Source organism: Suncus etruscus, chromosome 3 (genome assembly GCF_024139225.1).
Source record: "Suncus etruscus isolate mSunEtr1 chromosome 3, mSunEtr1.pri.cur, whole genome shotgun sequence".
NCBI lineage: Eukaryota > Metazoa > Chordata > Mammalia > Eulipotyphla > Soricidae > Suncus > Suncus etruscus.
Genome location: NC_064850.1, coordinates 4,383,567 through 4,410,000, shown reverse-complemented (window position 1 = coordinate 4,410,000; position 26,434 = coordinate 4,383,567). Strand labels below are relative to the sequence as shown.

General features: G+C 41.1%; 1 protein-coding gene across 1 annotated transcript in view; it reads left to right on the top strand.

Moving 5' to 3' along the window:
* Nucleotides 1–26,434, top strand: part of RTN1 (reticulon 1) — a 226,029-nt gene that overhangs the window by 114,179 nt on the left and 85,416 nt on the right. The window contains exons 2-3 of the mRNA XM_049770367.1: nucleotides 7,513–8,283; nucleotides 18,301–19,107. Coding sequence (XP_049626324.1) covers nucleotides 7,530–8,283; nucleotides 18,301–19,107 — 1,561 coding nt within the window. The 5' untranslated portion in view covers nucleotides 7,513–7,529. The remainder of the gene's footprint in view (nucleotides 1–7,512; nucleotides 8,284–18,300; nucleotides 19,108–26,434) is intronic.

Genomic DNA, 26,434 nt, shown 5'->3' with positions numbered 1-26,434 from the left:
GGAAGTGACTTTCCTGGCATCCTACAACAAATGAAGTAGACCCAGAATACTAATGTTAGTGGTAGGTTACCAATAAAACTCAATCCTGTAAGGATGAGTCAAAGTTAAGAATTAGAATTTTAGCTCTCTTAGGAAAAATAAATCTGTGTTCATCAGGTGATCTGTCTTTCCATTCGTTAGTATTAGAAACATATAATAAATCACATTCTCTTTAGAAGCTATTCCTTTTGCTTAGCTCATCCTTATTGTTTCTGATTAAGATCATTTGTAGCTATAAAATCCAGATCGCATTAAGGAGTGATTTAATGGCACTATTTTTACCTTATTTTAAAACTTCTTTCATTTTTGGACTAGAAATAGTAATCTGTGGGATCCTGTTTCTTGTAAGTTTTTTATTGTAAGTTTTTTTTTTAAAAAATAACATATTTAACTTGCAAATAACTTATACATATAATTTATTATTTATATTTATATATTTATTTATTTTTGGTTTTGGGCCCACACCCAGTGATGCTAAGGGGTTACTCCTGGCTATGCACTCAGAAATTGCTCCTGGCTTGGGGAGCATATGAGATGCCGGGGGATCAAACAACGGTCTGTCCTAGGCTAGCATGGGCAAGGCAGTTGCCTTACCGCTTGCACCACTGCTCCGGCCCATATATTTAATTTATAAATAACTTATAAATATATTTAGCTTATAAATAACTTATATTTAATTTATTTCAATATTATAACTTATATTGAAATTCTGGAATTTAGTTCCTTTTTAAAGGCACCTCGTAACTTAACTGAATTTCTTTTGCCCTTCCTTCAGCTACCTCCTGAGGGGCGTCATCTGTTGGTCAGCATATTGACTCTTTGATGTCCAGCTGCCTTCTAATGAGTAAGAGTTATAAATTGCCATGGAAACAGTTGAAGGGAATGAGAAGTGAGATCTTCTAAGGAATTCTTGCTTCTATAAAGAAGCTAGTAATTTCGAATCTAGATAAGGACAGCACTTTTATTTGGTGGTTTTGTATTTAATAATGGAACAGTATTGGTTCCTACCCGGGGCAATTGGCTTGCCCTCTCTGCCTCAGTTCCCACATCTGCTAGCTTGGTAGGAAGCTCTGACAAGAATTAATTGCTTTTTCCTGAGCTTTCAGGCCCAGTTTTGCTTTTCAGTTCCAAAAATCCCACAGGACTCAGCTCTTGCATAATTTCCTGCCTAGAAGTGCTTTCTGTTTTCAACAGTTCTCTCTGATAAGTACCATCAATGTATATACATTTTCAAGTTCTAGATGTTAGGACCTTGAGAATATTTGTTTTCTGGCTCAATGTAAGAAAATGAACTCATTCATGTTCAAAGATTATTTGTATTTATGAGAGCTCTGACAGAGTCCTGCTTAAAATGTGGGATTCATACAGATAATTTTGTTTCTCTTTCTCTTGGGAGAAAATAGTGTTCCCAGTCTCGTGCTAGATCCTACAGCAAGGTTAGATCTGAATTGTGGGATGAGTTTTAACCCAAGATTGAGTCTATAATCATCCTATGGCCTGTGCAAATACTAAGATCTCTAGTTGAGGCTGGAGTTTATCATCCAGGACTGAGCAGAAAGTTTCCAGAAACCACTAAAGGACCTAGGGGAGAGTCAAAGAGCATGTATGGAGCCTGTGGTTATTCCTATGACAGTATACTTCAAGGATGAAGAAACCCTGTATCTCTTAGGCCAAGGGAATTCCCTTTCTAATCTCCCCAATATTTATTGTGCCTATGCAAAAAAGCACAAAATAATTTTTTAGTTCTTATTGTTTTTTGTTTGTTTATGATTTTTGTTTTTTTTTTTTTTTGGTGCTCTGTTTTTTTTAATTTCAGGACCTTGGTTATTGTTTGGTTTTTGTCTTTATTGCTATGGTGCTTTTCGGGTTGTTTGTTTGATTTTTTGTTTTGAATTGTTATGTTTTTCTTCCTTTTTTCCCTTTCTTCCCTTAAATAGATATTTATAGCTGCTAGAAGGACTCCTCCTGTTTTTTGCTTGTTTGATTTTTGTCCCCTCTTTTTTTCTTTCCTTCAAACAGAACCATATAACTTGAACCATCTTGTTCCACCTCTCAAACTGAGGGGGAAATAATGAAGGATACCAAGATCAAACATTTGTGTGAACATTGAGTAGAAATAAAAAATGATCAGACTTAAACACCAAAGCCAAAGCCAATGACAACAGAACCGAAATCCAATCTACAACAAGCTAGACACAGAGGAGACCACTTATACTAGCACCTCAAGGGGCAAAGGAGGGAGATGTGGGATGCATGCTGGGAACAGGGGTGGAGGGAGGACAACATTGGTGGTGGGAATGCCCCTGATTCAATGTCACTATGTACCTAAAATATTACCGTGAAACATTTGTAATCTACTTTGGTCAAAATAAAATCTCTTTAAAGGAAAAAAATTATATGTAATCAAAATTTTCCCCACAACTATTATCTAAGGCTTAAACTTGGAAGAAAGTTATATTGATTGTGTTTTACAGATCAGGAAGAAGTAAAGGAAGTTGTGGCTAACTGTATCAATAATCAGTCAGTACAAAAATCAGAAACAGTTATCATTGATATCTGCGATTTTCTCATCTGACTTTCAAACAAATAGTGGTTTCAGACCATTCTTAGACTGTGTATCCACCAAGATGGAACTTTTTCCTGAGATGCAACTCTGTTCCACTCTTGGAAAGCTTGAGTTCTAGACTGTTCTTTCCTGTGATAAATTAAAAACCACCCTCTTTGTAATTTGCATCAGTTAGTCCTAGTTTGTTCTCAGTAGCTGTGTATAATGATTTCTTTCATTGATTGGTCAGTCTTTTCATTTATTCACTTTGTTCTTGGCACTGTTTGGTACAAAACAGTGTTCAAGCTATCAGATTCATGCTCCAAGAGCTGAGAGGCTCATTTCTAGGAGATAGCATGGGCACACAGGTGTCTTACAATTAATTTTGCCAAGCAAACAAAATAAAGTTAACTGCAAGAAGGAGAGAGAATAATAAAAGGGTTAGGGGTTGTGATAGGTTCAGTTAGTAAAAAGTGGTAGCATGAAAAGGTACTTATCTTTAATGATTTTATTTACATTTTTGTTTTTGTTTTTTTTGGGGTGGGCCACACCTGGTGACACTCGGAGGTTACTCTTGGCTCTGCGCTCAGAAATCGCTCCTGGTTTGGGGGACCATATGGGTCACTGGGGGAGCGAACCTCAGTCTGTCCTGGGTCAGCCACGTGCGAGGCAAATGCCCCACTGCTGCGCCACTGCTCCGGCCCTTCTTTAATGATTTTACAAGGGAGAGATTTGGATATGGAAGTTGGAAGGATAAAGTGTTGGAGAAGCTGTGCAATGATGTTGTGAGTTTGGAGAGTGGAAGTCAAGGCTTACAAATGCCAGAGAACTGAGTGTGAGGTTGTGAGAACTTTGCATTCCTGAAGTGAAGGGAAAGTGAGACGACCAGGGGGACAGGCTTTGAGGGCATGTAGCTGTCGCACCATCTCACGTGCCAACAGTAGTCTTTAGAGATGATCCAGTGAAGCAAGGCTGAATCCTAGGGACAATGGTGGAGATATGACAGTTGTACTTAGTGTGGCAACTGGTAGTGGGAGATAGTGGAGAGGGCTACGAACATGCAGATTCATGCATTGGAACCTTAGCATGAGAGAGTTGATAATAATGACTAGTGCACAGCCCAGAAAACTACTGAATAACCACCAGATCATTCTCTGCTATAACTGTGGACAACCTCCTTCTTACCTTCTCCTGAACAATCATTTTTTGTGTGTTTTAACAAATTTTATTATAACACCGTGACTTACCAAGTTGCTCATACCGCTGTTATTTTAGGTATTAAATGCTCAAATACCAATCCCACCACCAGCGTGACCTTCCCTCTGCCAGTGTCCCCAAGTTCTCAGCCACCACCCCAGCATGCTCCCTTGCAGACACAAACACATTTACTTTATATTGTTTGTTACACCACAAAGGCAAATAAAATCATCAAAACTTTGATCAATAAGGGTCAATTAGTAATAACTGTTCTACCCCTCGATATTATTATGAAAATCGCCTAAGTATTTACTCGGCTGTGTTACTGTTAGGATCACTGAGCTAGATGGTCTTCATGCAAATTTCCTATCAAGTTTTGTGTATGGTGCTACACCCACAGGTGATTAGGGTTTACCTCTGCTTTGTTCTCAGAGATCACATCTTGAAGCACTCAGGAGATTCCAACCTAGGTTGTCTGTGTGCATTGCAAGTGCGCCTCCTGTTCTGTCTTTTGGCCCTGCCCTTTTTAACATTTGGAGATTGTTCCAATAATTGTGATGGAGATCCAAATGTCTGCAGCAAAATACCTCAGGATTGATTTCCCTGTCTCCTGTACGGTGTACAGATAATCTGACCCCATATATTAGAAAGAAGTTTTAAAAATTGATAGGATAAGGGGCCAAGCAGTCTCAGGATCATTGAGTGGAAATAAAAAATAGTCAAACCTAAACACCCAAGCCAAAGTCAACAACAATACAATCAAGAGACCCAAACTACAACAAGCTGTACACAAAAGGGATGTATTACACTAGCAGTCCAGGAAGCTGAGGGTGGAGGTATGTATGGGAGGCATGCTGGGATCAGTGGCAGAGGGAGGTCAACATTAGCACGGGTGGGAATGGCGCTAATTGTCACTGTGTGCCTGAAATACAACTGTGAAAGATTTGTAATTCACATTAGTTTCAATAAATATTATTTAAAAATAATTTGGTCTGATTAGGGCTGGAGGGATAGCATGGAGGCAAGGTGTTTGCCTTGCATGCAGAAGGATGGTGGTTCAAACCCTAGCATCCCATATGGTCCCCTGAGCCTGCCAGAAACGATTTCTGAGCACAGAGCCAGGAGTAACCCTTGAGCACTACCGGGTGTGATCCCCCCAAAAAAACAAAAAATAAAGAAAGAAAAAAAAAGAAAATAATTGATCTGATAAAGGTGCTTCTGCACACATTTAAATTTAAATTTATTCTTTATCTGGCTTTGTTGTGCAATAGATTGTATACTGGGTTTCTAAATTTAAACCTTTGCTTTGGTGATTGATTTAAGGTAGGCAATAAAGGCTTCATTATTACTATTCTGAGTTTGATTAAATTGACCTTTTTTGGTATAACTAGAAGACAAATGCAAAGGAAACACAAACAGAAGTCTAGCACAATGTATAGATTTGGCTAGAGAGATAGTACAGGGGATAAGACTATTGCCTGGCAATTCAACCAACTGGGGTCCATGCCTGAACTGTGATGTGTGGTCTTCTGCACCCCATTAGATGTGGCAAAAAAGCTTCACTTCCCCAAACCCAAATACTGAAAACCAGAAAATAGATTTAAACTGATTTGTTATTTTCAAAATTAGGCTGCTTGCTGAATGAGGTGAATGTCTCTAGCAATTGGGGAGACTATTTGCAGCCTTTGATCTCATTCAATCCAGTGGGTATTACACTTGAGCTTAATTTTAAGTGTCATAATTACTTTCTTTTATTTTGCAAATATATATTGAGTACTTATAAGCATGCATGGTTCTATTCTAGATTTTGGGTTACAGTAGTAAACAAATAGTTAAAAATGCATGTTCTCATGGAATTTACCTGACAATGGGAGACACTAGAGATGAAGGCGAAAAGTCATAAATGCAGTATATCAGAAATAGTGATGAGGGAAATTAGAAAGTTTTTGTTTTATTTTGTTTCTGGACCACAACTGGCAGCGCTCAAGGGTTAGTCCTGGCTCTGTGCTAAGAAATCACTCCTGGAAGGCTTGGGGGACTATATGGGATGCCAGGAATTGAACCCAGATCTGTCCTGGGTTTGCCACATGCAAGGCAGACACCCCCCCACTGTGCTATTTCTCCAGCCCCCAGACAATAGAGAGTTGGATGGACCAGATTTGGCTGGAAATAAGTAGAGGAGTTGGGATGGACTGTCCAGGAGATAAGTAAGGTTCTTAGAAGTAACCTTTGAGCAAAGGTATAAAGTGACTGTTTGGAGGGAAGAGGAGCTATGCAATTATGGGGGAGGAGCCTTCCCTGGGGGGGAATAAAACTAGTGTGGAGACAGGAGATCTTTTTCCTCTTAGATGGAAAATTGCTAGTGCCACTGAAAGGAAGTTGGGAAATAAAACAAATAAGTTCATTTATAATTTTGTGGACTCCAAATTTCCCTTGTTTTAGAAAAAAACTACAAAACAGTTAAAAGCAGAAAAAAAAGTTTTTCTGATTTCTAGACTGCTTGATTTGAGTCTTAGTTCTGCCACTTTCTGCCTGTGAGATTTTAGGTAAGTTATTTAACTCCTCTGTTGCTTAGTTTCCTCATCTGCACAATAAGGCTAATGTTGGCAGGGATCTTATAGGCTTATCTTAGTGCCTCATAAGTTAATGTTAATAAAAAAAATCTTCAGATCTATGGCATATTGCAAGTAATCAAGATTATTATATTATTGCTTCTATAGTTTTATGAGTTGGTGTCCTAATTTTAAGGGCTATGTGTGGATGTGGGTATTGAATGCAGGGCTTAATGTATCCGAAAGTTGTAAGAATTGAGTAAAATCCCACTATTTAGCATAAAAAGGCCTCAGTACACATTAATTTTCATCCCTTCTGGTAGCAAAGAGAAAAAATACAGAGTTTTAAAAAAAATTTTAGCAGGCTTATGAGTAGAATAAATAATAAGTGAGTCTAGACTTGAACTTGGAAACCTGTGTTGCCTCAGCCCGACCAATGAAACTAAGAAATTTTCAGGGGGTGCTTATTTTCACTGTCACTGGAAGGCAAAGATAAAACTGTAGAGGAAGAGAACAGAATGAGGGACGAACTGAAGAAATGAAGACGCATGCTCAGATGACCTGCTTTGGGAATGAGGCCTTCAGAAAACTAGGAAGATCTCCTTCTTTGAGGCTTGTAAAACATGAAAGGGGTCTGGAGAGGGGGGTAGCTAAGCAGTGGATCCCTTGCTTTGCATGTTTTAGTTCCTGGGACCACCAGAAAAGAATGCTAATAAAATTAACTGCTGAAACAGAACAGAATGGATTGCATCAGAGCAGCTGGAATAGGGGTCCCTGAATGGGGCAGCTGCCCTCTGTGGTCTCCCACAGCACCCCTTCTTCACGGTAAAGTATCCTAAGATTACACATCAAACCTAAATTAGCCTGCATTTCTACCTCGACTTGGGGAGTTACTGCTAACCAGAGGGCAGTAGTCATCATGTACTGAGCTAGAAGATGCTGAAAATCAGCTCATGTGGGGTCTCTGTTCTAAGCGTGACTACTTATGTTAGCTTCTGAGTTCTGCTTTCAGATGAGTCCCAGTGTTGTGGACTCAGGGTAATAAGGAAAAGGAGTATGCATAGGTTCCAGGAGAGCCCTAAGAAACATGAGCTCTTGAAAAGAAAGGGTGCTGTGGGGAGGGCTGGAGAGAGCTGAAGTCAGGCGCCACTCACTGTTTGCTGCCTCTTCAATTTGCAGGTGCAGCCGATGCTCCTATGAATCATTCCTTTTCAGCCTCACCCAAAGATGGGGAAGGACCATGCTACACGTCTCTAATTTCTGACATCTGTTACCTGCCTCAGGAGGATTCCACATATTTCACTGGTATTCTTCAAAAGGAAAATGGTCACATCACCACATCAGAAAGCCCCGAAGAGTTGAATCCCCCTGGACCCCCTGTGCCAGATGTGCCTGGGACGACGGACCCTTCTGGCTTATTGAGTTCCGATTCTGGAATAGAGATGACTCCTGCAGAATCCACCGAAGTCAACAAGATCCTAGCAGACCCCCTGGACCAGATGAAAGCAGATGCCTGTAAGTACATTGATATAGCCAGGCCAGAGGAGGTGCCACCCCAGGAGCAGCAGCCTCCCAAGTTGGCAGAGAAAGACTCGGACTTTAAGAAGCAGAACCCTGGAATCTCAGCCAAGGCTAAAGAGGCTCGTGAGCCTGAGAAGCCAGCTCCTGTGGAGGGAAAAATCCTCAAGGACCATTTATTTGAAGAGTCCACTTTTGCCCCTTACATAGACGATCTCTCAGAGGAACAACACAGTGCTTCTCTCATCACTGCCCCTGTCAAAATCACACTGACTGAGATTGAGCCTGCCATGGAAATGGTTCTCCAAGAGCAGAGTCCCGAAAAACAAGATATCTGCCTGAAACCAAGTCCCGACACAGTCCCCACAGTCACTGTCTCAGAGCCTGAAGATGACAGCCCAGGATCTGTCACTCCGCCATCTTCTGGAACAGGTGAGGGATGGTATTCTAGGCTGGGGAAACCCAGACAAAAACAAGTAGAAATACATTAGCACAGGCTCCCCTCCTGTTTTGAATTGATTTAATTAATTAATTAATTAATTAATTAACATACAGCCTTCTCAGACTTGTGCCCATTGTACAAAAGTGGTGATCAGGATTTTCTTTAGAGATTCCTCAAATTTACTTTCTGAAACTACTTTTTTTTTTCAATTGGAAGGAAGCAGTAGAAGGATCAAATTCCTAAAAACAAATCTATCATCATGTGGTCTTCCAATTTAGGACAGAAAGGAAAGGACTACCTGTTCTTCATTGGCTTACCCCATCTCCCAGATCTCTTGGAGAAATAAGGGGATGAGCACTGTAGTTGATCTCTCCAGACCAACTGGGGCATTTTGGGTAGGGCATTGGTATTAATGGTCCCAGCTCCAAGTCTGTGTTGTGAACAAATGGGGGCGTTAGGGCATTTGGGGGAATGGGCAGTGAGATAAAGCTTAAACAAAGGGTCATCTCCCCATTCAATTTTAATATTGTAATTTTTATAATTCTTCTTGGCGTGGTTGGGTTTTTGTTGTGGTTGTTATTGTTTCATTTTGTTTTGTTTTGGACCATATCCAGCAGTGTACAAGGCTTACTTCTGGCTCTGTAGTCAGAAATCACTCCTGCTGGGCCTAGGGGCATCAAAAGGAGTACCAGAACTGTAAAATCACCCCATGTGCTTTATCTCCAACCCCAGGTTAATGAGTTTGAATCAGGGTCATGCATGAAAAAATCTAAACCAGGCTGAGGGTGTAGTCTGACAGTCTTCTACCTCATATGGAGAGCAAGCTACCTGCCAGAACTGTCATTTTTATTGAGTACAGAAACCACACCCAGTGGGGCAGTAAGGGCATACTAAGGACAGATAGCTCTGGCTATGCTGAGCCTGTCCCAACCATGTTTACATTTAAGACTATCTTTGTTTTGGGTGAAACCAAGTTGTGAACAAAAGAATATAGAAGAAACCAGGAATGATCTTTGTTTTGTGTAGAATAAGGTGCAACCTAACACAGGAAGGACCACACGCAATCTGTCACATGTAAGACAAACATCCTACCCACTGTACTGTCTGGCCTCATGGTATTTTATCTTCTAAAGCGAAGCATTTAGGTGGTTGAAATTTAAAATGTTCAGAATTCATGAGGCTGTGATCTCTTTGAACCTGAATATTCCCCTACTCTGTCTCAAAGAGGGCTGAAGCACATTTGAATACATTCTCTCCAGTACAAAGGGAGCGTTGGATACAACTGGAAGGCCAGAATGATAGCAGCAGCTGCTTTCCACCCTCTGCTAGTCCGTCCCATAGTCAGCATTTCCCATCTGTGGGATTGCTACCTCTCCGGGGTCCCAAAAGGCATCAGGATAAAGAGGAAAGTGGAAGGTCTTTCCCCTGGGTTTAGCATCTAGGTCAAGGAACTCCCATTGGACTCCAAGAAAGGACTCAGAACATCAACATCAAGAGACATTGCTTTGAACTCTGACACTGTCTTAAGTCACGGTTGTTGTTTCCATACAAATTATTTCATCAACTCCTCTCCTTCCTCAATTGTATCTCAGATTCATTCATCTGTATAGTCTCAGGGGTCTTAAATTTCCATTGTACCACGTCCCTGATTTTCAAAATTTATTCATTCACACAGTTAACAACTTCCACATTCATTCTTTTGGCAAGGCACTAGTAATGCCCAATTAAAACAAACAAACAAAAAAACCCTTTTGTAAAACAAGTGGCCAGGAAATTATCCACCCTCCAGTGCAATTCGTTATATGAAAGAGGAAACTGAGAATTATGGGGAACCCAGCAGGATCCTAGGGAAACTGAAACCTAACATGGCCCTTGTAAGCACTGGTGAAAAGAGTTGAAACCCAGTTTCAGGACACTCAAGGACACAGAGGTGTGCGAGCCCAGGAATGTTCACATAAGCTGTAGAATACTAACGTTAGTAGAGTGATACAACTAAGAAAACTGAGGCTACAGGTGAATTAGTTTAGACTTCTACCAGTTGATAGTTTGAGGCAGAATATAACTATCTCTAAGCTACCTTTCAGTCTTTCTTGAAATGCATCATAAAATTCCTCTTCTATTATTCCCCAACATAAAGGTAGCGAGGTTCTGAAGATGTAAGTTATGATTATCAGCCAGAGCTCCAGCATAGTCTGAGGAGTCAAGAAGTGATATACCTCAACATATAAGTGTCCACTTATCTATGTTATACATGTTCAGATGAAAATTGAAGTTTACAGAATCAATGATAGATATATAAGTTCATGAATTTGCAGGAATTCCCTTTAGTAGTCATGGATTGTTGGGATTCAAGAGAAGACAAAGATGGATCTGCCGTTGATTTTAGACTGTTATACTTAATGTGTTACTTATTTGGCAACATGAGTTTAGGACAATTATTTTCCCCTTAAACTGAGCAAAATTTATTCAAAGAAAGTCTCCTGTCTTTCCTCTACCCAGAATCTCTTTCCTCATATACGACTGCACAAACCCGAGTCATAGCACAGACAGTACAATTCATAAAGGGATAGATAAGAGAATCAGCTGGTGCTCAAGGATTTTTCCTCTTCTTTTTTATCACCATAAGCTAAATTAATCCTTTTCATATCCTGTAATCTCTGCAGTAGATACTGGAGATGTGAAATTTGGATCTTGGTCTGGAAAATGGTCACTGCCATTTTCAGGCCTAACAGATAAGACAAGCACCAAGGATTACAAAATCCTACAGAGTCTTGGATAGAAACTGAGGAAAAGGAAAACATTCTACATGAGAAATTTAAGTTTACCATTATTTAATAAATAAGGAAATCATCTCTAGTGAATAATTCAACATAGGGGACTTATTACGCAGGAACAATTTAAATTTGGTAGCTTTGACCACAGACTTAATCTTAAATAATCTAAAATATTTTTCTTCAACTTGAATAGATTATTCTGTCTTGTAACTTTCACCAACCTACTAAACTATTTTTATTTTGTTAAATAATATGCCCTATGATATAGAGCAAAATTTTTCCAAATTTAATATTGAAAGTTTCTTCTCAGCAAAGATCAATTGTGAATGCAAGAGAAATATTTTAGGAAAATGTGATACGTGCCCTGATGTGCCAGTTCAGTGACCCACTGGCACCATGTGATTTACACAAACTTCAAAGAGCAATCTCTAATGGTCACGACATTCTTTGAGATGTTGTCTTCCAACGGATAATGATCAATGATGAGTCATCATTAACCACCCCAGCTTTCTTACTAAGAAATAAGCAATATAAAAGTAAATAAACATTAACTCTTCAAAAGTTATTATTTTCCTCATCAAGGAGGCCTGTGATTTACCTTCTCATTTAGGTATTTGATATCTTATATTCGCTCTTCTCCTTTGATATTTCAAAGTGTTGGGTGAGAGGGACTCAGAACAGTTTCCATGAGGAGATGGCATGAGATCTGAGGTATGTCTGAAATCTGATGAGAAGGTTCCCACAATTCAAAGAGAGGTACCGAGACAGTAAATTCATAGGTCCAATTTTTATATTATTTGAAAACTGAAAGATGGTACAAAGGAAAGGAAAAGAGCAGTTGGCATAGACAAGAACTGGAAGAGCAGGTAGGATTCAGGTCTTTGGTTTTTATATGCCCAAACAAGGAATTTCTGTTTGGAGGCCAGAAAAATAGTACATGAGTTACCCTTAAGTCATGTATCTTGCACACAGCTGACCCTGTGCATCCCTTGACCCCATATATAGTCCCCAAGCACTACCAGGGATGTAGCCCCTGAGCACCATTAGCTGAGGCCCAAACTACCATCCTTCCCAAAAGAATCTGAAAATACAAAATTGGGATGTGGCATCAGTCATTCATTAATTCATTCTCTTTTGACTGTGTTGACCTATTCTAGTCATTGATTTGTCAATCATCTTAGGGAATAATCACAAGACTCCTGCCTATACAGGGCCTGTAGTTCAGTTGGGAAGAATTACATAAATATATATATGTATATGTATATATATATATATATATATATATATATATATATATATATATATAAACAGTATTAGGTAGTTATATTGGTTTTGGAGAAGAACTAAATGAGGTACAGTGTAAGGGGGTGGTGAGGAAAGGCTGTTCCATTAGAGTGATAGTTGAGCAGGCGCCTAAGTGGCATGAGGGAGTGAGCCAGGAAGATGCTGGAGGAGAAGGTACCAGACACAGGAACTACTGGTGCATAGGCTCAGAGCTCAGAACAGCTTTTGTGTTCCAATCACAGTTAGAACTGTGTGACTGGACTTGGGGGGAAGAGTGACAGAATGGGATTCATTTTTATGCTGATCTTCTGGATGAATAGAGAGAAGATAGGAATGTCATTTACAGTGTCATTCACAGTTGGACACTGACATTTGAGCCCACATGCACCTTTCCTTTGATCCTTCTTAATTATGTTGTTATCATTAGCAACAGCAGCAAACACATTTCCCCAGGCATGATGGTTTCAAACTTCTCAGTTTCTATATCCTGCAGATTATTTTTATTGACTATTATCAGTTTGTCTGTGTATGTTTTGATGCATAATAACCAGATTCTTAGATAGAGACCCATAAAGTTTTAAACCAAGATAGAAGAAAAGGTTATTATCAAATTTTTTAATAGGGTGCCAAGGATAAAACCTAGTATTTTGTTAAACTTTGAGTTCCTATTAAGATGGAAAGTCATAGCTGAATAGTACAGGGGTTAAAGTATTTGCCCTTATAAATGGTCAACTTTCATGGACCCCTGAATATCACATAGCGTGGCCCTAAAATTCAAAACAATATTTTAATCAAAGAAGTATAGTGTATGAAATTAATACCATGCCCCATCACACACACACTTATCTTTTCCTACTGAATCTCATTTGACTCATAATAAAAATGGATTATTTTTAAGGTATTAATTACCTTTGCTTTCCTAAGTTGAATTTCATCTGGTTCTTTCCTCCCACACTCCATAGCATATGATCTTATCATTATTCTCCATAAATAAAGTAAGATTCTTTATCCTTCTCTTCTGAATGCTTTAATACAGTGGTTTTAAAACTGAAGGTAGAGTTGAAAGGTCAAAATATTTCAAGAGAAATTGTATATAAAAATGGCTAATTGGGGCGGAGACTCAAATTTAACTGGGCATCCTCTATTTTTATTTTCTAAATCTTCCAACCCTAACTGGAGATGTCTGGTATAATCACCCTTGTAGTTACAAGCGACTGGGATCCATTTGAATCTAATTCTATTAAGCTGGAATTTCTGAGGGCGATTTTCAGTTCAGAAATCTTATTAAAAACTACTGTCCTAAAGATTTGATCTAGTTCTCATTTGAACTCTTTTTGAAGTAGCTTCCACGTGTTAAGCTCTGAACTAGTTGTTAGGGAGGTTGAACAGCAATCTGTAGTCCCTTGTGGCTTATCTCTAAGCACAAACTATTAAGGTTTAACCTCTTTGTAGCATGTATCAGTACTTCAATTCTTTTTTATTGTTACATAATATTCCACTGTTTGAATTTACTATGTTTTATTTTCTCCATTCATCAGTTAGGGATATTGGTTTATTTATTCTTTTTAGTATACCAGTTTTTATTTATTTATTTTTGTTATTTTGTGCCACACCTGGTGACACTCAAGGTTAATCCTGGCTATGCGCTCAGAAATCACTCCTGGCATGGGGGACTATAAGAGATGCCAGGGGATCAAACTGCGGTCTGTTCTAGGTTAGCGTGTGCAAGGCAAATTCCCTGTTTTTAATTTAATTTTTTTGGTTTTTGGGCCACACCCGGTGATGCTCAGGGGTTACTCCTGGCTATGGGCTCAGAAATCGCTCCTGGCTTGGAGGACCATATGGGATGCCAGGGGACTGAACCTGGTCAGTGTTAGACTAGCGTGGGCAACGCAGAAACCTTACCGCTTTCACCACAACTCTAGCTCCAGTCTGTTTTTATTTTTTAACACTTTTTTGTTTGTTTTTGGGCCACACCTAGCAGCACTCGGGTCACTCTTGGCTCTGTGCTCAGATATTACTCCTGACAGACTCAGGTACCATATTGGATGCCAGAGATTGAACCAAGGTTGGCCAAGTGCAAGACATATGCCCCTGGCCCCTGGTGTACCAGTTTTGATTTGAACTTGTATTATTTTTTTTCTCTTTAATTAATATCTAGGAGTGAAATTTCTGGATCATATGCTAACTCTATTTAAGTGCGTAGGAATTGCCAAACTTTTTTTAAATATCTTTATTTGAGCACCATGAATTCAAGCATGATTGTAGTTGGGTTGCCAAACTTTTTAAAGCAGCAATACAAATTTTTATCTTCACCAACAAAGCAGGAAATTTTCTATTTTTTTTTCATATCCTATACAAATGTTCTTACTATTTAACTTCATTGTTCCAGTCATCCCAGTGGCATCAAGCGGTACCTTGTGGTTTTGATTTGCACTGCTCTGTTGAATAATGTTATTGAACATATTTTTCATATGCTTTATTAAGTCTCGCATATATTTTAAAAACTATGCAAGTTTTTGCCTCTTTTTAATTGGCTTATTTGTCTTCATTATTGAGTTATAATAGTTTTTAATATAAAGACAAGTGTGTTCTCAGTTTTGTAAATTTTTTCCATTCTGTATATTTTTTTAATTTCCCCCATTCTTTATTTCTTGATGATATCCTCTGAAGCACTAGTGTTTAATTTTGAAATCCAGTTTATACATCTTTATTTTGTTGCTTGTGCTTTGATATTACCTACAAGAAACCATTAACAAAATCAAGATGAAGAAAATTCAATTTTGTGTTTTCTTCCAAAGTTTTATGGGTTCTTAGAGTTCAAGCATTTAGGTTGATCCATTTGGAGTTTTATATTTACACATGATAAGAAGTAAGAATCCAGTTTTATTCTTGCAGGTGGTTATCTTTTTCTCTTCTCATTTGTCTTATTTCCTCTTCTCATTTCCTAATTCGCTCCATCTTAGACCATCACCCATTTAAATATATATGAGATGAGATAATGAGAAACACAAACAACTGAAAGAAACAGGTTCAAATTCAGGTCAAGTCTTTGTAGACCCTGTGGCCTATTATTCCAGTTCTAGCAGGAAACAAGTGAAGCTCTCAGAAGTTCCGGTTGAAGAGTTTAAAGAAGGGGCTATTAACAGGTATTGTGAAACCAATTAAGAGACTAAAAAGAGATGACAGAGGAAGCACTGAGGTTTCGGGGAGCCATTAGCAACCCTAGACCTAAAGGAATCTTGGAGAGAAAGAAGAGCTTTCCCAAAGCCCTTTCAATCTGAAGTTTCCCAAGCAGGAAGTCAAATAATACTTCAGTATTTCCTTCCCCACTTTCCCTCCTTCAATGATCCCTGTTGACTGAAATATAGCACTTTCTATGTAGCTCTCAGAACACAAGGCAGAGAGATATTCTAGAGGTACAAACACTTCCTCATTGTTATCCTCTTCTCTCTTCTTTCTCTTCTCTTCTCTCTCTTCCTCCTCTCCCCCTTTCTACAATGCAGCAGTAACAGGGTCACTTTGATACCTTGATTTGTTCAAAGACGTTTTGTTTTGATTGATTTGTTCTAAGAAGTATGTGCACAGTTTATTAAAGAGAACTCTGCCGTAAAACAGAGTTTATTAAATAGGATTTTTGGGTCACACAAATAAATCATGTAAGAGATGATGGAGTATTTTTCTAAGTTATAAATCATATCATATTTCTACTTCAATGGCTTCTCATTTCACTCAGCCTAAGGTCCTTTGGGATCTAACTCTCCTCCCCCTGACTTCTCTACCCGTACTCATTTAGCCCAGTCTTCCTGATGATGCACAGAAATCACTGTAACCCCACCTCTGAGTCCATCTGTTCCTTTTCCTACATGCCCTTTCTCTGTATATCTTCATGAGTCACTCTCACACTACCTTAAGTGTGGAATATAGGTTACTTCTCAATAAGGCCTATCTTGATTTCCCTGTTAAAATTTGCAAACTCATTATCACCTGTCCCTAAGCCTCTTAACCTGCTCTACTTAACATCTTTTAACATCCTTATTCTTATACATGTTACTTATATTGGGTTTGACTCTCTTAAAAAATAGGCAGATATTTTATTAGCTGTCTTATTAATAAATCCCAAATGCTCAAAGGAGGGTCCTAATATCTGATATATTCTCAACAAACCATAGAAGATGTATAGAGAAAGATAAAATCAAATCTTCTTTATAAAGAATAAAAAAAAATCTCTATATATATTTTAGCCATCAAGTTTCTCCCACAAGCCAAAACAACAGATTAACCAACTAATGATAGAGCACTTTCCTCCCCTAACTTACTTCTCCCAGACAACTCAACACTTTGAAACGAGAAGTTTGTTTTTCAAAAGAAGCTAGGAAAAGGCCCTGCTGTATGGCAAGGGGAGATCAAATTCCAGAAAGCTGTTGTCATGGGGACCGGAGACTGTCTTACCTAAGCAGAGAGATATCAGCACAATTGCCAATAAGGTTTGGGATCAACATCAGTCAGAAGGGAAGTGCGTTGACTCAGGGGACTAGGGATTTTGTTTTTCTCAAGACGAGGTGAAGGGAGAAAAAAGGATTTTAATACTGGGTTCTGAGGCTGGGGAGATGGCTCAAAGGACTTTGCATGTAGGATACCCAGGGATCCATCCCTCCCCTCCCCTATACTGGTGGTCTTGCAAGCACCTAGTCAAGAGCCCCAGCACTGAGCTAGGAGTATCCTTGAGTACCCCTCAGTATGGCTCAAAATACCAAAACCAAAACTTTAGACTCCAAATAATGCAGGGAATTATATGCAGAGAACTCCCTCCAAATACAAAGAATTTGAATAGCTTTACTGAAATTGGTTAGATTTGTTTTTTACTTCTATTGCTCCACCTAGTCCTAAGAAGATCGAAAATATTGACTCTTCGGTGAAATAAAGTCCAGAACATCACATTGTATATAAGAATCCAGACTTTTTTTTTTTGTCTCTCTAAGAGGAAAGAACATGTACAGCCCTGGACAAGGAGGAATATTGGATAACTCTTATGCTAGTGAATGGTGCCCCAAATCATAGTTCCATATGCTCCATTTTCTGATGAGTTCTGTGAAGCTGGAAAATCCCCCTTGAAAGCTTGAATCCTAAATTAAAACAATGACTTGCATAATATTTGCCTTTTTTGTTGTTGTTAAAAGGGACAGAAAAAGGCAGGTGCTGTTGGCAAGAAATTGCTGGTCCACTTCTTAAAATGAAATGAATTAATTAAATTAAAGCTAGATGAAGTTAGGTCTGTATAGCCTGTGCTATATTAACTATGCTATTGGTAAGAAATTGCTGGGCTCACTTCATAAAAATGAAATGAAATGAAATCAAATCAAATCTAAGATGAAAATAGGTTTTAATTTTTTGAGTTTAGGTGGCCCCAATCTTGGAAGACAGACTCTTTCCCACCCTAATGAGAGCCAACATTGCCACTAACACCATTCTCTTTGCTGTCTCCTCTCCCTGTCCATCTGTCTGTCCGTGTGTGTGCCTGTCTGCCTCTCCTCCTCCTTCCTTCCTTCCTTCCATCCTTTCTTCCTTCCTTCCATCCTTCCCTCCTTCCTTCCCTCTCCCCTCCCTCCCTCCTTCCTTAATTCCTCCTTCCTTCTCTCCCTCCTCCTTCCCTCCTTCCTTCCCTCCTTCTTCCCTCTCCTTCCTTCTTCCCTCTCCTTCCTTCTTCCCTCTCCTTCCTTCTTCCCTCTCCTTCCTTCTTCCCTCTCCTTCCTTCCTTCCTTCCTTCCTTCCTTCCTTCCTTCCTTCCTTCCTTCCTTCCTTCCTTCCTTCCTTCCTTCCTTCCTTCCTTCCTTCCTTCCTTCCTTCCTTCCTTCCTTCCTTCCTTCCATCCCTTCCTCCCTCCTTCCCTCCTTCCCTCCTTCCCTCCCTCCCTCCTTCCTTCCCACCTCCTGGATGGGGGACCACCAGAACCATCTGCCGCTGAATCCCCAGTCCAAGGAGGCCGCAGCATCTCGGAGGAGGAGCTCATCAGCGCCATCCGGGAGGCCCAGGGCCTGGCCTACGAGACCACTGCCCCGGAGACCCCCAGACCAGCTGCGGGCCGGGGCACCCCCTCCAGGCCAGAGCCCCTCCAAGCCAGGCCGGGGCTGCCCACCATCCCCAGCGCCCTGGACCCCGAGGCCAGCAGCGCGGAGTCGGGCGACTCGGAGATAGAGCTGGTGTCCGAGGACCCCCTGGCCCCCACGGCCGAGGAGGCGCTGCCCCCCAGCTACGCGGCCTTCGGGCACGCGGGGGGCCCCCCACCGTCGCCTGCATCGCCCTCCATCCAGTACAGCATCCTGCGGGAGGAGCGCGAGGCCGAGCTGGACAGCGACCTCATCCTGGAGTCCTGCGACGTGTCCTCGGCCTCGGAGGAGAGCCCCAAGAGGGAGCAGGACTCGCCCCCCATGAAGCCGGGGGCCCTGGACGCCATCCGAGAGGAGCCCGGAGGAGTGGCCGTGGGCAGCAGCGAGGAGGACATGCCCTCCAGCCGGCGAGGCCTGGCCCAGAAGGGTCCCTGCCACTCCTTGGCTTCTGATCAAGCACCCCCAACCCGCCCGGAGCTGCCACCCTCTGGACAGGAGGCTCCCCAGGCCCTCCCTGGGCACCCCACGATGCAGAGACCCCAGGATGCAGCAGCCCCCACTTCCATCCCCAATCGCCCGGCCACCAAGGTCCCAGAACCGTGGGGAGCAAGTCTGGAGTCCACTCTGCTGTTTTTCAATAAACAGAAAGGTAAAGTTGGGGAGACGGGTGGATTCTTCTTGGGTAGAGAGATGGATGGAGGGAAATTTTGTGTTCTGATGGTTTTGTTGGGTGGGGTCGTGCTTAGATCCATTTTTGAGGCCCAGGGACCCAGAAGTTAACCTGGAAACTGTCCCAAACAGTTCTGGGGAGCAGAGTGGAGGCTTTGGTAATTAATGGGCAGGAATGGACTGGGAGAGCCCTTTCACCTGTTTCAGAACTGGTTGAAAAGAGCTGGCATTCTTGCCCATTGTCCTGGTCCATTTTCTTCTCTAGAACTTCCTCCCTACCATCAAATGATATGTCTAGAACATTCCTTCTCTGCTCCCAAATCATCCGCCAACCCCTGATGCCAGCTGGGGTACAGAATTCAGGAAGGCAGTGGAAGGTAAGTGAACTTCACTTCTGGTCAAATTTGACAGATTGTGCAGCCTCTGATGGAGGACAATCTGGCAAATCCTAATTTACGAGGGCCTTTGCCCACCTGTTGCCTCTCTCTGGGTTTGGTTGTTTTAGGAGTATTTTGCTTCTTGAGGCTAAATAGTTTTGAGGGTAAACCTACCTTCTTGTGTGTATTCTGACTTCCAGGATGTTGGTAACAATTGAGGTGCTTCCTATAAAAAAAATAGAGGATGGGGTGTTTTGCTTCTCCTTAGAATCTGGAAATGACACTTGAAATTCTTTGAAGCCAGCACATAAGGGGGAGAAACTAGCAAAAACGAAATACAAAGATGACCCGGCTGCATGTCAGTAGCTTAGAGAGAAGGCTTCAAGGGGGTCTGATCGAAGTAATTGCTCTTAAAAAAAAAACTTTATTGATTGATTGATGGATTGGTTTTGGGACCACATCAAGCAGCACTCAGGGGTCACTCCTTGCTCTGCACTCAGAAATTGCCTCTGGCAGGCTGCGGGACCATATGGGATGCCGGGGATCAAACAGGATCTGTCTCAGGTGTTCTGCGTCTAAGATAAACGCCCTGCGGCTGTGCTATCACTTCAGCCCCACTAATGACAGATTTAATAATGGGTCTGTGTACTTGCTAGAGAATATTAAAAATAATTTGGAGAGGTGTTTTCTCCCCACGCTTCCCACTTCCTGGGGACAGGACACTGGGGTTTGCGAGGAACACCATGACCACAAGCAACCGAGCTTCCTTATAGTTTCAAAAGAGTAAGATTCGTGTCCTACATAACTTCTTAGCCCTGTGCCTGAAGAACATATAAACGTCTTCATTTTCTACATCCTAGTGCTGCTGGAACAATCACTGTGTCCACAGTGCTATTCTAATAGGCTTATATTTTCAGAAGTAAACAAATCTGGAGATTAATAGTGAGAAAATGGGATTGTTTGTGTGGGTCCATTGGCTCTCTTGTTCATCAGAGCGAGCACTGTGACAGCTAAGATTGACTGACCACATGTTTGATGCAGATCACAGGGCCTGGAGAACTGCAGCTGCAAAGGGTTCTGCACATGTTTTATGGCCAGTGCTGGCTGGTGTCGTTCAAAGCTCTGTCTGAGTTGCCCCATATGGGTTGGGTAGCCCGTTGCCAAGTTTAGATGTTAGGAGAGAATGACAGTCTTTTTTAAATGTTTAGTCATGCTAGGCTGAATGACCTCTTCTCTCCTCGGCACCAAGGGGTCCTTTGAATTCCAGTTGCCTACTAAATAAACCTCACCGCGCAGTGACAGTATCTGTGAAGCGAGGCTAAAAGGCCATATGGGGGCAGCCAGGTCCTGGCGGCCATCTGGATGACACTGCTGCCAGCAGGCTAGTTGGCTCTGAGCTTCCTTTTGGCCTCACCTGTGCCATCTCAGTGGGTGAGAAGATCAGTGCGGCCCTTCTTCATCACTGTCGGTGTGCCACTGCTGGAGGATTGTGCTAACAGCATGTGGCTGACCCTGGCTAGCGAGGTGAGTCAGTCTCTCTGGTTACCTCCTCTTATCTATTAAGCTTCTTGCAGGATAAAGCACATTTACAAGTATGCTGGCTGCCCAGGCTTTAGCGGTCTGATGCTGGGCAGTTTCAGAAAGGCCCAGAAATATTTGGAAAAAGGTTTGCAGGCCAGAGAACTAGTACAGGGTTAAGGTCCTCAACTTGTTCACTGCCAACCCTGGTTTGACCCCGGTTCCCCGGCATCATATGTTTCTCCAAGCATTGCAAATATTCACTGCAATAAATAATACACACAGTTAGGAAAGTTTAGCAGGCAAGAAACTCACACTGCAAGCTGTTCAGCCACAAACCAGAAATTCACTCTACAAGCTGTTCACCCACAAACTAGTCACTCCACCACAAGGAATCCCAAGCCTAGATGGCAGCTTCCAGTTCCAGGCCTCCTGAAAAGACTTTATTCAAACCCACCCCCCAGGGGAGAGAGAAAGCCAGAGGAGAAGGCAATGGAGAAACAAAACCGAAGGAAACCAACTGAGATACAGATGAGGACCAATTCAAAAGCCTCTATCAACATTCACTCAGAGAATACCAGGAGTGACCCCTGAGCACAGAGCCAGAATTAAGCTTTGAGTACAACTTGGGTTTGGCCTAATCCCTCCTGTCTCCCAATTAGAATAAAGTTTGATAAATATCTGAGAGCATTTGAACTTGGACTATTGTAGAGCTTCTGGCCTTACTGGTGCACTGACCCTAATAAGATCTATTTGGGGGAGTTCCTGACTGCTCACACACTCCACTGTTATTGCACTGGAGACAGACTGGTTCATTATATTCCTGGACCCTCCCTTGAGCTGTTGCTGCTGCTTTGTAATTCTGCTTCCTCATACCTTCCCCAATGGCCTATTTAATGAGCAGAAAATGAGACATGCCAATTGTCTCTCCCGAACCTTTTCATGTTTTTCCTTTGTGTCTCTCTACTTTCTCTCTTGCCTCTCCTCCCCTCTCTCTAGCTTCCTTCCTAAAATTCTAATATCTCAACCTGGTTTTGTTTTTAGCTTTCTTTTTTTTTTTTTTTTTTTTTTGGTTTTTGGTTTTTGGGCCACACCCGGCGGTGCTCAGGGGTCACTCCTAGCTGTCTGCTCAGAAATAGCTCCTGGCAGGCACGGGGGACCCTATGGGACGCCGGGATTTGAACCAACCACCTTTGGTCCTGGATCGGCTGCTTGCAAGGCAAATGCCACTGTGCTATCTCTCCGGGCCCTGTTTTTAGCTTTTCTTAACCCCCCTTTCCTCATTCTCAACTCACACAGGTTGTCTGTGACTGCCTTATATGCAGTGTTGCTCAAGTTCTGGCTCTAGAAAAAAAAATCATCTCTTTTGAACTGCAAAGACTATTTCCCCACTGTTTATTGTAGGTTTTGTGGGCTCTGCCTTTCAGTTTAGGTGGTTGATGTTATTATTTAGATCTGTTTCTTGCTTTCTCCTGTTATGACGTACTTTGGTTTGAACATTCAAGTCAGGTCTAGGCCTGAGCGCCGTTGTCAGTCTGAGACAATGTTCAAAGGATAATTTGGTTATAATCATGCCCGTGCATGATAGTGATAGTGTCTGGTTATAAAACTATCATACAAATGACCTGGAAAGAGAGACTTTGAAGAGCACATCAAGAGACTTCATCCAATTGAGAAATACTGCTTAATTCAGTGACTTTCAACAATGTTGGGTACCCGAAAGTGTCTGGGTTCCTGAGACCTCTACCTTCTAGCCACAGCATCAGTGTGGACCGGGGTATCGCCATGTACTTTTAGTATAAACTAACTGAAAAGAATGTGGACTGTAAGCAGATGAGCTAAGCAGCTTAGACTCGCAGTGCAAACAGCTTGGTAAGCATGCCCCAGGCATATCATGTTTTTTAATTACAGACCAAAGGGATTCTCACTGTTTCCTCCCTTTTCTGTGCCCAGGGTAGCAGCCCTCTGCACCTTCCCCTCTGTGGGCACCAGATGTCACAGCCTGAGCTGGCATGATGCGGCCCTCGTGGCAGAAAAAGCTCCTCCATAGGGCATGGATTTGCAGGAAACTAGCAGATGGAGGTTTCACATTCATGTAGCATTTATGATGTCTATTCCTACTTTTTAGAATTACACCAGACATGGCTTCTATTTGAAAATATTTGGAAGAGAACCACAATAGGTGTGATCCATTTACTTTTCTTCTTGCAGCTCTTCAAGTCATTAGATTTTAGTACCATTTTTTCCCTTCTCTCAGATCGAATTCATAAATCAGTCTGTCACAATTCTTAGAAAGTGTCTTTGATGGTGTGGATTTCAGTGTCAACCCTGAGGTCCTATGTCCCTTCTGTTGTAGCTGCTGTGCACATATCAGCTTTCAACAAGCCAAGCCCTTAATTGTTGAATGAAGTCTGGCTTCTGTGCAATATATTGAGCCTTCTATCTTAGACTGTTACAAAGAAAATGAGTGGGACAGGTGACACAGTACAGTCAACATGGTTCCAATCCTTAGCATCTCGTATGAGTTCACCAAGTACTGTTAGGTGTAATCTCTGAATGCAGAGTCCAGAGTAAGCCCTGAGCACTGCTGGGTGTGTTTCAAAAACCAAACTGGAGAAGGAAATGAACAACTTTTGGGAGAGTTTTTGCCCAGTGATTGAAAGCATTCACTAGGTGTATCAGAATGAGGGTCAAAACTCTAGCAAGTGCTGGTTATAGAGAAATAGATCGTGTAAAGACTAGAGGTGAAAAAGTTTGGGAGGTACAATGTAGAAACTGAAAAACATATGAATAAACTGGTGGTAAGCAAAATTCTGACTAGAGTTGCATAAACCGGTGATGGAAAGTTGACTACGCCCTTTCAAGTCTAAACCAATGTGTAGTGTTTGATCTTTACCCAAAAACATTTAATAAGCTGCCAAAAAACTTTAAATTAGAATGTCTTGTGATATTCTTTGCATTTAAGGTCCTATAGGTTGTGTTATGGGGAAAGGAGTGTAGAAAGACTAACAGTAAGCTCTGAGGAAGACTAATATGAAATGAGATCAAGGCTGTAGTGCAGTCATGAGAAATGGTGACAAAATGTAGCCATGAAGATGGGGAGGAATAATATCTTGTGATATCTTGGAGATTGATTTCATAATTCTTACGCACACATTGGTTTAGATGTGAGGACGACTTTATCTGCATCACTTCTCAAATTAGGTTTCAGTTTTCATTATTAGTAACAGCAGAAGTAAAAAATATTGCAGTGTGGGAAACCTATAATTTTATTGTCTCATTAGTCCTGAGAAACATGTTTTGTGATTCATATTGGAGTACTTTAAGTTATGATGGCACTGACATGCTCTCAGTTTAAGTTCTATATCTTGTACCTTTTCATGGCTAAACATCGGGGGACTTAAAGTAAATCAGTGTGTTTAGGTAATAGTGATATTTGGCTGGCTGAGAAAAGCTGGAGAATAGATGTTTAAAAATGGAACCTGTGCTGGGGCTAGAGGGTGGTGCAAGTGGTAGGGCATTTGCCTTGCAAGTGCTAACCTAGGACAGACCTTGGTTCCACCCCCCAGCATCCCATATAGTCACCAAGCCAGGAGTGATTTCTGAGCACATGGCCAGGAGTAACCCCTGAGAGTCACTGGGTGTGGCTGAAAAACAAAAACAAAACAAGACAAAACAAAAAGGAACCTATGGTTATTAAATAATACAGGTCAATGAGATGGGCAAGGATCATGGACAAGTTGTGTATGTGTGTTTGTGTGTGGGTAGCTATTAGAGTTTGACTAGGGTGTGTAAGTCACAAAACCTTCTAAACTACAGTCTCAGTGATGAATCAAAATAATACCAACAAGCAAATGAAAACCAATAGACTCCCAGAAATCAGAGGGGACAGTCATACAAAGAAAAGTTTTAAGGAAGATCTCAAAATAGGTCCGATTTGCTGAGCAGAGTTACTGCTGTTCCAGGCTGCAACTGTCCATAACCTTTCTCTGTGATAGCTCTGAGCTTCCTCAGTCAACATCTTTGTAATCACCCTTCCGGGTTGTTTCTCTCTCTCTCTTTTGTTTTGTTTTAGGGTCACACCCCGAAATGCTCAGCAGTTGATCCTAATGATTCTTAGGGGATCACATGGGATGCCAGGGATCAAACCCGGGTTAGCCACATGCAAGGCTAGTACCCTACCCACTTAAATACTAATTCTCTTGGGTTGTTTGTTTTAAAATATATACTTTAATGAAATATATTTATTATTATGTATATAAATGCATTTATGTACATAAATGTGGTTTAAATACCTAGATATATATACATAGATAGATAGATAGATAGATAGATAGAAAACCTCTGCACAACTGATATATTGAAAGCACCCAATTTTCCCGTTACTTGCCCTCCACCTCTTCTTATTACTTACCTTTTCTTTACTATCTTTCTAATTTCTATACTACAAGGTTAATAGTAATCTAGATATCCCTCCTTTGATACCTTGCATTTTCTCATCTTGTTGTTCTGGATGCCACAGATAAATAAAATTATCTAGTGTTTGTCCTTTTTCTTTTGACTTTACAAACAATGTAGCTTTCAGATCTATCAAAGTTGCTGAAGATGGCAAAATTTCATCATTCCTTGAAGCGGCATATGTTCCACTGCATATACTATTATATACTATATAATATTCCACTGTATATACCAAGTTTTCTTTTATCTACTCATTCATTGCACACCTAAGTTCATTTAGTAGCCTAGCTCCTATGTTAAATGCTGCAACCAATAATGATGTGCATATGTCCTTTTGAATGAAGGTTTGTGTGTACTGGGGATAGAAAGCAAGAAGTAGAATTGCTAGGTCACAGGACAGCACTATTCTTAGTTTTATGAGAACCCAAGCAATGTACTGTTTTCCATAGATATTTATTGAATTAAGTCCTCAGGTTCCAACACCAGAACACTGGAGAATTGGTGGTCCAGAATCAGATGGCAGTCTGGAAAACAATTCACACACACGCATGTAGAGAGAAAAGGCTTTTGAGGAATTACCCACATTACCCTTCCTCCTAGCAGGCCACACAGCTCCAAGCAGCTGATTCACAGGAGATCCAGAAAACGTAAGGGCCCACTTTCCTCACGAACCCAGCAATTTAATCCGAGGGAAAACATCACACCTGGAAGGAGTGGAGACAATGGCCATCCTTGTCTTGTACTTTATCTCAGAGAAAATTATTTCAGTTTTTCAATATTGAGAATGATACTGACTATGGGTTTTTATAGATGGCCATTACTGTCTTGAGAAAGGTTCTTTCTAGTCCTGTTTTATTGAAGGTTTTTATAATGAATAGTTGTTGGATTTGGTTGAAATCTTTCTCTGCATCCATTTCTCTAATTATATGATGTTTTACCTTTGCTTTTATTCAC